The sequence below is a fragment of the Hippoglossus hippoglossus genome, chromosome 12 (genome assembly GCF_009819705.1).
Source record: "Hippoglossus hippoglossus isolate fHipHip1 chromosome 12, fHipHip1.pri, whole genome shotgun sequence".
NCBI classification, from domain to species: Eukaryota; Metazoa; Chordata; class Actinopteri; order Pleuronectiformes; family Pleuronectidae; genus Hippoglossus; species Hippoglossus hippoglossus.
The window spans coordinates 4,131,335-4,143,341 of record NC_047162.1 but is presented as its reverse complement, the minus strand read 5'-3'; the positions used below and the strand labels follow the sequence as shown (position 1 = coordinate 4,143,341).

The 12,007-nt window shown below is 41.2% G+C and overlaps 2 protein-coding genes across 3 annotated transcripts; one reads left to right on the top strand and one right to left on the bottom strand.

Annotated features, from left to right (window-relative positions):
* The first annotated feature begins 189 nt into the window (after positions 1–189).
* Positions 190–3,351, top strand: nsa2 (NSA2 ribosome biogenesis homolog (S. cerevisiae)). Its single transcript, XM_034601824.1, has 6 exons — positions 190–341; positions 1,401–1,588; positions 1,710–1,860; positions 2,012–2,191; positions 2,349–2,541; positions 3,108–3,351. Exons 1-6 carry the CDS (start codon positions 339–341, stop codon positions 3,173–3,175), a joined length of 783 nt encoding a protein of 260 aa, XP_034457715.1. The 5' UTR covers positions 190–338; the 3' UTR covers positions 3,176–3,351.
* Positions 3,352–5,539: 2,188 nt separating this feature from the next.
* On the bottom strand, positions 5,540–10,748 carry tor1 (torsin family 1). 2 transcript variants are annotated; one of them, XM_034601822.1, is made up of 5 exons: positions 10,348–10,748; positions 7,967–8,232; positions 7,679–7,854; positions 6,377–6,504; positions 5,540–6,294 (listed from the first exon to the last, which is right to left on the bottom strand). In XM_034601822.1, exons 1-5 carry the CDS (start codon positions 10,547–10,549, stop codon positions 6,050–6,052), a joined length of 1,017 nt encoding a protein of 338 aa, XP_034457713.1. In that variant the 5' UTR covers positions 10,550–10,748; the 3' UTR covers positions 5,540–6,049. The 2 variants fall into 2 exon arrangements, with proteins under 2 accessions (XP_034457713.1, XP_034457714.1); XM_034601823.1 differs by lacking the exon at positions 10,348–10,748 and adding an exon at positions 9,780–10,091.
* Positions 10,749–12,007: the final 1,259 nt, after the last annotated feature.

Genomic DNA, 12,007 nt, shown 5'->3' with positions numbered 1-12,007 from the left:
CGAAACCAAAAGCGGTTCTGTCAATATTAACGACTTGGGAATTATTTATTGTCTATATATAAAATAAAACACTGATCATTGACCCAATAGATATTTTTTAAATTTATGTTATTATAATCCCTTCGTACAGTGGCCTTGTGTCAGGATCAGCCGTCCCTGTTAAATCTGCGGACAAGTCGTTGCCTCAGTGTGACGTACTTCCTTTAAGTTTCGGCTCCGGGGAAAACAACACCTGAAGAACCCGAGCCCCGAGAAAGAAAACACCAAGTAACCTGCGTCTGGGTCGACTGGGACCACCCGCGACGTTTCCACTGTAACATCAACACCTCATCAACACAATGGTAAGAGAGCAGCCGCTTAATACTCCATTCTTTCACTTCTATTGCGAAGTTAGCATGCGGTGTTAGCATTAGCTTCGGTTCACATGTGGCAGGGGGACGCTTCGTGCTGAGCTCCCGTGTGTAGGAACGTGTTTCTGTGTATTTCGTGTTTCCGTGGGAGAGGTTTGTCGTCACGGACAGATACGGTTGTGATAACCCGGCGTGTGAGCACGAAAACTCGGGTTTTGTCAGTTTCCATAAATGTACTCGGTCCGAGAACAGTGAGAACAGCTGATTTGTTGTGGGACGTGTTGTTGGCAAACGTGCTACACACAGCAATTCACCAGTAAACGAGGAACTGATAGATTCTGACTGCAGTTAAACATTGTTTTCTTTATTGTGTTTTATTTTGTGCAAAGATCACACGCCGGAATTCACTCGCTTTGCTGTCAATCAAAACGAGGCCAAGCAGCAGAGTTTCACATTTAAGAAACAGTTGAATTTCCATTTAGGACCAGTTATTGTTTGTTTGTTACAATAAATCCAATATCACACAAGCTTATTATTATTATTATTATTATTATTATTATTAATCAAATAATCCAGACAACGTCACTGTCTTTACAGGCAAAACGAATGAGCCATCTTTTACACCAATGAGATATCTTCCTGTTTCCTAAGTTACACCAGAACATAATATTCCAATGTATATTTTTCATATGTTTGTTTGTTCATATTTGCTAATGTCCTTTTTACGCTCTCTGATTTGTGTGAATCCACAGACAGGAAGGCTACTTAATTTTGTTGCAATGACAAGAGTAATTCTGAATTTCAGTGAGAGGGATCGCACCAGTTAAGATCATGAAAACATCTGAACATTTCAAATTTTTTATTTGCAAACACAACCTGACTCAAGTTCACGAACCAGCACCATTAAACAGCTGATTGATCCATATTAGAGCTTTTTAAACATCCTCCTTTTGTGGTGATTTGTATTTGAAACTGGAAACTAGATTTTTGCATTTATCATAATTCATCTGAAGACTGAATTAAAGTACATGTTTGTGTTGTCATTTTTAGCCACAGAACGAGCACATTGAGTTGCACCGCAAGCGGCATGGCTACCGCCTGGACCACCATGAGAGGAAGAGGAAGAAGGAGAGCCGTGAGGTCCACGCGCGGTCGCACAAAGCCAGAAAGTTGATTGGACTGAAGGCCAAGCTGTACCACAAACAGAGACATTCAGAGAAGATCCAGATGAAGAAGACGTGAGTACAGGGGGAGACGTTGGGGTTGTCTCTAACGGAGCTGGTTCTCTTGTTGGTTTAGAGAAACAACTCATTAGAACTCAACTAACAGTTGAACAATAATGACTTGTGTCTTTGGCAGCATCAAAATGCATGAACAGAGGAGGACCAAACAGAAGAGCGACGATAAGACGCCAGAGGGAGCAGTGCCAGCCTACCTGTTGGACAGAGAGGGACAGTCCCGTGCTAAGGTTCTGTCCAACATGATCAAGCAGAAGAGGAAAGAGAAGGCTGTAAGTGTCCACTGTTGTTTTGGTAGAATTCCACAGTGAAGATGTTCTGCTTTTATATGAAACATAATAATTTCGTTATTGACTCAATGAAAGTGATATCGATGTGTGTAAATATGTGTAATGTAATGCAAATGTGTAATGTTTTGTTTAGGGCAAATGGGAGGTGCCCCTGCCGAAAGTGCGCGCCCAGGGCGAGACAGAGGTGCTGAAGGTCATCAAAACTGGAAAGAGACAAAAGAAAGCCTGGAAGAGAATGGTCACAAAAGTTTGCTTTGTCGGTGACGGCTTCACTCGCAAACCTCCAAAATTCGAGCGTTTCATCAGACCCATGGTGAGATATTTATCATGGGTCGAGTTCAATGTGACATTCTACACTAAACCTACTATGGCAACACTATCTTTTTCTCCATTCAGGTTTAAAGTTCAGTTGTGCATTTCTGTTTTAATTGAGGTGCCTAAATGATCTCTTTCTCCTTTGTCCACATCAGGGTTTGCGTTTTAAGAAGGCTCATGTCACACATCCCGAGCTGAAGGCCACGTTCTGTCTCCCCATCCTCGGAGTGAAGAAGAACCCCTCCTCACCCCTCTACACGTCCCTGGGAGTTATCACCAAAGGAACAGTCATAGAAGTCAATGTCAGTGAGCTGGGCCTCGTTACACAAGGCGGAAAGGTTATCTGGGGTAAGTGCTCAAGTCGCTGTGAATCCATCAACCTGTGGGTCAGTGTATTCAGATGCACTGCAGTAATCTGTTTATTCCCACATTTGGGATAACTCTGAAACACTTGCATAAACAAGAAATCCAGACTCCATTAAGTTTAAAGTTGTAGATCAAGGTGTATTTTTGCCAGTTAGACAGTTTGGCTTGGTTCTCATAACAGGTCAGGTGGGTGCAGGTAATAACAAAAGCCTTGACTACTTCTGTGAACTTAGGCCATGATGTGGAGTTGGGGTCTTTGTGGGGGCCTCACCATCTGTTGCTACACTCACTGTTCTTCTAGTTGCTGCAGTTCTCTTTGACGCTGGTTGTATGTTTCGACTGCAGATTAAATGTGATATTGATATTTGCATGATGCATAGCAGTCTAAACATGTCAAATGTGTACTGTACACTACTGGATTTCTGCAGGGTGATGTTTAAATGGACATGACAGCCACTTAGAGGATAATTGATCCTTTAAAATGTGATACTTAATGATAATAGCGTGTAATGTGACCATGTTGTAACTAAATTTCTTCTACTTCCCAGGTAAATATGCCCAGGTGACGAATAACCCAGAGAACGATGGCTGCATTAATGCAGTTCTGCTGGTTTAAGACTCTCTAACTAGACTGTGCCTGGTTACTCACATTTACACAAAGATGCAACAAGTAAGGAGCTGCAAATGAACGGAGCATCAGGAAGATCGTGGATGCAAAACAGTTTTTGGACGCTCGGAGGAAAAGAAAATGGGTTAATTGTTGTTACATTTGATATAAATAAACTTAATGACATATGATTTCTCTTTTTGCTTTTGTTGCCTTCTTTGTTATTTGTTAATATTTCATGTAATAATATAACAAAGCACTTAATAACATACCACTGAAAACTGGTTGATGGTTCAGGCATATTTTTTTTTAATATTGGAGGCTAAGAAATGAAAGGTCATTCAAAGCACTTCCCAGTACAGTTGGCATTCACCCATTCACACAGCGCTTCTGTATCTAGTGCTTTGTCTGTCAGTCTTTCACTTAGCTCATGGCAGGAGAAATTTGAGATCACTTTACAGGTGGACTGACTTCATCCTAACCTCTGAGCCACAGCCGCTCATGATAAGCAGGTCTTACTGGAAATGGGCGGATTAACAAGGTGACTCGGCTGTAATTAATGTATTCCAAAGAATTATTTCTTGACGGCAACAGATCAAAGCCGCAAAGTGAAATGGCAGAACAAGGGCAAAGCTACCACAGACAAACACTGACTGGCAGATTACTGTGTTCCAGTTGAGGTATAACAGGGTCCTTTTATATTTAAAACTACCTATTATCCAAAGTCATATGTGAGCAGATGTACGGTACATTACACTTGGCAGAAGTGACATAGAGTGTTGATTATGAGGGAAACGAGTGGACCAACTCACCAAACAGGACAGGTATATTTGAAATGTTGCCGCAGTTATTAACAAAATAAAGTTCATTAAACATTGTGTCTAACCACATTCCTCCCCTCTGCTGAAATAGGACTCCCTATTATTTGCTGTCCATAATTCAGCTATAAAACTACGAACGTGTTGCCCAAAGTTGATCTGAGTCACGAGAGGCTGAAAACCTCACAGGCTGATTCTTCCTCCTCTTCCTTTCAGTGTATGAGAGGGACTCTCTCAATTGTTTGACAGAGGAAAAGCACAGGAAGCCGCACCTTTACAACCGGTCTTGTGGACAGCACCACACATCTGCCTGTTGATCATTTGTACACAAACCACAATACAGCTTTAACAGGGCACTAACCTGTGGATTCATAGGAGCAGTACAGGACTCATAAAATCACATTTTATGGTCTCTCTTCATACTCAAATTACCTCATGGCTTTATTGTATCAATCTAATTTTACTGCAAAGGTGTGCTCTTTGACCTCTGTATTTCAGCTCCATGTAAAATATGAAGGCAAAATACTGCAAGACACCTGACTGATTGGCTCCATATGTTGCATAAAATATATTCTACTTTAATTCTAAGTGTTTTGTGCCTATTTGTGTTTGCATTAGTAGAGTGGCTCAGATCCAGATCCAGCACACCTGTCTGGAGTGTACCCCGCCTCTCACTCAATGTCAGCCCCCAAGGACCCTCAGGATAGGATAGATAATAGATGATGGGTGGGTTCTGTTGGCAGGTACATTAGCAAAACAGGCTCTGAAGACGAAAATAGACATTTCTCTCAGTAAAGCAAAAACACCAGTCTGCTGTTCTCTGAGAACGCACTCATTAAATACTGTTGGTTTCATCATCACCCTCTTGTCCGGGAGTCGTGCTGTGCATATCAGAAACAGTGACACAGGTAAAATTTCTTATTTTATTTGCGATTTGTTTTTCAGGTGGTGTTAAACAAGAAAGATGCTTGCGGACGTCAGCTTCACATCCACATCATAGATTTAACTGAAGCTTTTATATAGTGTCAATGCAGATTTTGAAAAACCAACAGAAGACAATGTTTCACATTGTTTAGGCAGGGCTGTGTATGACTCTGAAAAGTATTGTGATTTGGTTAAAAAGAACATTGTAGGTAAACTAGGGCACAATATTTACTCCTTTTAAAAATCGCAGTAAAAAGGACAATTAATGTTATATACAGTAGCATTTTATTTCTGTATCGTGAAACATCTGCATTTCTTTTAATGCTAAAAATATTTTTTGGTAAATTTTATTGTTTTGTGTTGCAGGTATACTATCCTGAGTTCATGCACAGCTCCAGACATTGTGTAGAAAGATGCTCAGTATCATTATCCCTAGTAAAATGTACACCTAGATATTTCAATATTTTACTATGTACACAACAATTTCAATAATGTACTGTATTACTCATACTGTATTTTGCAATGTATCAAACCAAACCCGATTTCAAAAGTCTGTGGCCGTGCAGCATAAAAAGTCGGTGTTGGTAATGCCGATGTCATACGATACAATTTTTTGCATCATATAGTTCTGTATTTGAACAGTGAGCGATTCAGTCCAACGGCTGATGAACTCGTGGACATTTATAAAAAGGACAGCAGATACTACGAAAATCATGACAGTCAGAATTAAGGCAAGTGTTAACCAGTAAACCACGAATATAGATTACCCATTAAAAATAAATGCAAAAAGTGGCGTGTCATAGTTTCAGGGCACCTTTAAGACACACAGCAAAACGACGGCCTCTTTAAAACTCACTGTTGTGTGACATAAAAAAAAAGCAGATGAAACCTCTTCATCCGTTAGAAAGGATGGCGGTCTTATCTTATTGTTTTCTTCATTCAGCTGGCACTGTGTGCTTCCATTAGCCCCGTCATTCAGTGTAAGCGAGATGTAGCACGGAAGATGATACGGGCTCACACAGAAACCTCTGAAGAAGCCCTCTACAGATGTCTTGACTCCCCCTCTTTAGTCATTTGGCCGAGAGCGGTTCTCATTTAAAAAAGTGCAGTGTTTGAAGGTATTGTCCATCCCATGGTGACGTTACAGGTAGTAGTCCAGCTTGCTTTCTATCGTCTTGCAGCCTGTCGCAGCGAAGACCCTTTCAGATTTGGGGAAATAGATTAAATCCTTGGCCACCATTTCTGCCAAATGCACGTTCGGCTCCATTCCTCTGGCTATTATCTCGGCCATGGTGCACTGGACGACGTGCCGGTACTCCAGAGGCAGCAAGGGGACGAAGAAGTCCACCAGGTTCTTGTCAATCAAACTTGTACGGTAAAATCCACCTAGAGGGAGATAGATGTTTTTTTAATCAAGTCTATATTCTGAAAGATAAGGACAAAACATTTTCATGTAATTTATACTCACTTTGGTGGTTGTTGAACACTGATAGAGAGAGCAAGGATTCCAGGTCTTTCAGCTGGATATCCTCTCGATCTTTTCCTGCTTTCCAGAAATCTAAAGCTGTTTGGTCGATTTCGTCGGACCCAGCATTGCTTTGAAGAAGATCAGAAAGTATGTTAGAATTTGCCTTGAAAAATATCTGTTAGCAGGTAGGAAATTTGTATGAAGACAACACAAACAAACATGGAGGAGAATGAACGTAACACAGAACGAGGTCATTCCAAACAGGAGCGGGACTCCAAGACAAACTCTTTCACCACTCATGCAAGAATCATGTCGAACATTACAATGTCTCTACAGATGAGAACCACAAAAGTACCGCAGAGTGCTCAAAATCTTTATATGAAATATAACTTCTCAAGTGAATTAGTCTTCAAGTGGGGTCTTCTACCTACTAATTCCACAAGCATCTGTGCCTCTGGAACGCAGATCTCAAGAACCGTGAGTTTGATTTGGATATGCGATATATTCAATATTAATTAAAATTTTATAAGCAAGCGACCAGTGTTCTTTAGCACTTCAGTCTGCGGACCGTGTTGAACATTTCTTCTTCGATATCCTCGGATAAACTACAGCAGTGGTCGACAACTGGATCAAACCGCGAATCGGAATTGGCACCACATCAATCTAATGATGTGATTAGTTTTGATTTTACCGTACCAGACTGACACAGATATTCAAGGGTGCTGATCTCCATCACGGCTGCAACATTCATTGAATCACTTCCTCTTTCGCAAGTTGTCTTCAAAGCAAAAGCGCAACTTCCATTCTGTTGCTGTAATGCTTTATATCGAGCTGAATTGCAGAGCTCATATTTTTAAATGTTGTAAAGATGGGTCTGAAGATTGTGTTGATCTTCCTCTTAAATAGCCAACATGTAATGTATGAAAAATAACACCAGTTAAGTAAGTCATTCCAACTTATATATAAACCACACACGTGAACAACAACAAAGTTTTATGAAAAACATTGACTATAAAACCTTCGTTGCAGATGAACCAGGCAGGATGAAAGCAAAGTTTCCTAACTTCACTCTGCACTATAGACTGTTTATAAAAAGCTCTGCACACAAACAGTTTATTGTAGAACTGTTTGAGGAGGACTCACTAATGACGAGGAATAATTCTGAAGTATCTCTGCAGCATTAACACAGAACAAGAAAACAGCCCATTCTAAACAGGCAGGTTTGGAACGGGCACTGCACTAGTTTGGATGAAAATGTAAAATCTATTGATTTCTGACATGGTCAGAATTTTCGCCTCTCACCTGAGGAAGATGAAGATTGCTTTCCGATATGAAACTCCATCCAGCTTGTCATAGTAGTCCAGGAATGGCTTAATGCCGTCAATCAAACCAGGATGCATCTTGTCCATCTCATCAAAGACGAACATGGAGCGTTCACAGTTGGTGACATTCCCTTTGATCCACTGCTGTAACTGAGCCTGAGGAGAAACAGCAGCAAGTTTCAGTTAACACAGAAAGGCTGAAAAAGAGCAATGCCACTGTGTTTCAACTGATAGTGAAAGGTGTCAGCTTATTTGGACTCATACATACCTTATAGTTAAGATATTGATTTGAATGTGGGAAGTGATACGTGGATGCAAATAAATGAAAAAAGCTGCTCTTGGTTCCCTCCTTGTAAATGTTATTAGCAATCAGCTTGCTGATAAAGTTCTTCCCTGTGCCGGTCCACCCGTGCAGAGAAAGCACCAGGGGCTTCTTCGGGTTGTCATTGTTCATGAATCCTTTCACGGCTTTCAAGATGATGCGTGACGCGATGTGCTGTCCAAACAGTTTACTGCTCAGGTCCGCCTCGAGACCTAGAAGGTACACAGCAGAAGATCAACAGGATGAGTGTCTGCAAACACCTGACTGAAACATCTTTCTCAGAATATTTAGACATAATCCATTTAGTTATTAGGAGACAGCTTCAACAATGGAAACACTCATATATAAGAACTCAAACTTCATTTGTGCTGCAACAGTGTATCGAAGGCCCTGTTCACACCAGGTGATAACATCCATTCTGAGAGATCCAATCACAAGTGGACCGTGCTAAGTTCATCTGTTAACACCTGGTATTAAAATGTGTCTCCAGATCTCACTGCTCGATGTGCAAATACACAAGTACTTCATTTCTGGGTGAGAAGAGCAAATTATATTTGTTTTTAGCCATTCTGATTTTATAGATGCGTCTGTTGTCAATGTTGGTGTGTCAGCACGAGCGAGAGATGGAGAAAGCAGGAGGGGCTGAGTGGATCAATCCGTGCAGCTTTACAATGAAATAAGATTTTACCCATTTGAAAATAAAAATACATATATACATACATATTATATATATATACATACATATATATACATACATATATACAACACACACACATATATACAACACACACACACACACACACACACACACACACACACACACACACACACACACACACACACACACACACACACACACACACACACACACACACACACACACTACAGCATGGGATGCTGTATCAAATATGCCAGCCTCTATTTAGAATTCCTCACATTTCAAAAATATCCTGACTGAATATCGGACATAAAAGCTGGGTTTTAAAGACTTCCAAGTCTTTTAACTGATCTACAATTCAGCATTATTCTTAAAGTTTCTGGAGCTGATTCTGACAATTGAGTTGGCGACTCTCAGTCAGTTACACACATGCCCGCTCACCAAAGTTACATAAAGCAAGAACAGGCAGAATAAGGCACGTGAATGAATGCATCATGTTGCATCATTCTCCCCACTCCAAACCAGTGTATCATCAAACTAATTTTGAAGCTGCTCGTTCAAGGCAAAAAAGTGTGTGCAGAGTGTTGCATAAAACTATAATTTACATAATAGCGTTAAAGTAGTCTCATCGAAAAGCCAGGCATTCAAGGTAGGTTCTAAATTTACATTAAAACATATATAAACTTTGCTCTGCTCTCAGATCCTCAGGCAGGCTGCTGCTGCTGCTGTGTATTGGTCCGTCACTGCATTTTATGATTCAGCAGGACAGCGAACTTTGCCAAACCACCAGCTGAAGACCTGACTAAAGGCAGAGAGCGGGAGGAGCCTGACTTCAGTCAACTGCATTCGATTTTACTCAAAATATTGTGTTTGGTTTCATGTGTATTTGTCCTTTGAACCCATAAACCGTGCAGGGCAGTGTGTGCTGTCAACGACTTCCTCTCACACTGTTCTTTGTATATCGATGTAAACCTGCCAGAGTTAAAAGCTGAGATTAAAAAGTCTTTCTTTCCCAGTTTGGTTTCGGGTCATTTACACTGTACATTGATTTACACAGTTGTCCCCCCCCATGTCACGTGACTCGCAGGTGAACGCGTTTACCTGTTGCATTGAAGGCTATCCAACTCGGGTCGCAACTTTCATGGTAAAAATTGTAGATCTTCCGGCTCAGGAACGTACCGACACCGAAGACCACTGCTCCTGTGATCGGATCGAACGCGTTGACCAGCGGGCAGGTTGTCGACAAAACGTGCAGCAACAAACACATACGTGCAACTTTCATCGTCTCGACATCTAAATCCCGCACATCGGTTGTTTTATGCGTTTAAAAACCAGCATTAAACCCACGGTGAACCCGCGCCGGAGTAACGAGCGCCTTCACAACGCCGAACTTCCTCATACGTCATCAACAAGTGACGAAAACAGGGGGCGGCGTTCAACGAATCGCAAACCCGGAAACGTTTGAAAATGATGCAAAATAAAACAATTCAGAAGACAACAGCCAGTTTTGTGATATACGTCACACCATTGCAGCACTTGGGAAGCTAACTGACAATGTAGCATACAAGCCCGCTTGGCTAACGCTAGCTTAAAGCAGTTGAAGGGGTGAGTCCAGTAGAAATGTTTCCAATGTGGCGGCTGTTACTGTGTCAGCCGGATGTCCTGTTACCTGTCCGGTTGAACACAATCCACTCGGGGTGGCAGCACTCGTAGAAGTAGTTGAAGATGTTCCTGTAGTTGGCGATGAACGCCGTCAGGGTCGCAGCCACGCCGACCGCGATAGTGGTGCTGACGGGCTCTATGGCCTTGGTCCCGGCCCCGGAGCAGAGGAGCAGCCACAGCAGCAGGACCGGACTCCCCGTCGGTCTCATTTCACACACACACACACACACACACACACACACGTCCCCTGTTTATGCACAGAAACGCGGGGTTAACCCTCTTCATACACAGTCAATGGTTCGAACACGTCGTAAAGGCAGAGCGGGTGGACTCTGCAGCGGAGGGGGGTGTGCTGGTTGTCATGAACACGCGCGGTGTCGTGACGTCACGGACCAAAGGTTCCTCTCTCATTGGCGCTCCTCTTGGTTTTCCTTTAGTTTTCGTTTTACCGTGAAAGGTAAAACACCTTTTGTGGGGTTGAAGAGTGGGGTGGGGGGGGTAATTACACCTTTGGGATGGACACCTTTTCACAAAGTGGACTTAGTGATTCCCAAGTTTTAAAGAACGCTTCACAACCAAGCTGTGGTCTAATAATAACAGTAATAATAACTATAATTATTATTTCATTATTATTTTTTAAACCCAGCCCTATGTCCAACCGGAAATTCAGAAATCAGGAAATTCTGTCAGGGTGAATGAAATAAACGTGATTGACAGATTCACTCCTAGATCCGGGCCTGGTTCAAAGGTCAACTTAAGTTTGAAATGTCAGAGGTGTAAAGATGTTTTTTGGTGGAATTGACTGTTTTTCTTGGCCTGCTCCGGAGCTACTCCAGAATTATTCCTAGTGAACACTTAATATAACTAAACGATCACAGGCCTCCAATATACTGTAACAGAGATTTTTTATAAACAGTCTATGTGAGTGTATGCTAAGTGAAGTTAGCAAACTTTGTATTCATCCTACCTGGTTTATCTGCAATGACGATTTTATAGTCAATGTTTTTCATCAAATTAAACGGAATTTTTATTGCTGTACACGTGTGGGAATTATATTTAAGTTTAAATGATTTACTTGGCTAATACCGACACAAAGCTTCGGCCCAAGTTCACAACTTTTCAGACTGAAATCTTTGTAATTAAGCTTGACTGCAGCAACAAAATGAGTGTTGTGTTTTTAATATGAAGACAAATGCTAAAGAGGAAGTGATTCTATTAATGTTTCTGCCTCGATGGAGATCAAATGGAATATTTTTATTATTATCATGCACAATACTTACAATTATATGGAAGACAAAGTGTACAGGAGTCCACCATCAATTCACTATAAGATGTTATGTGGTTTTTAAACTAATTATAATAGAACTGAAAAGATAAAGTCACAAAGACACTCCCACCCTGGCACCTGTTGATAGAGTAACCTATCAACATTGCATTTTTTAGAAGTTGTTTTTCACAGAAAACTGCTGTTTCATCATTTATTTTAAAAAAAACATAACTTTTGCACAGTGCTGTAAATGTACAGTTACATTTTTACCACTACTTAATTAAGCTGGGGAAACAGATGGGAATATAAACATTTATTAGCGAATAAGGGAATTGGCATATCCACTATATTGCCATGGCCTTAAACTTGTTTTGGGGCGTAGTTGCCACCTTTTGATGTG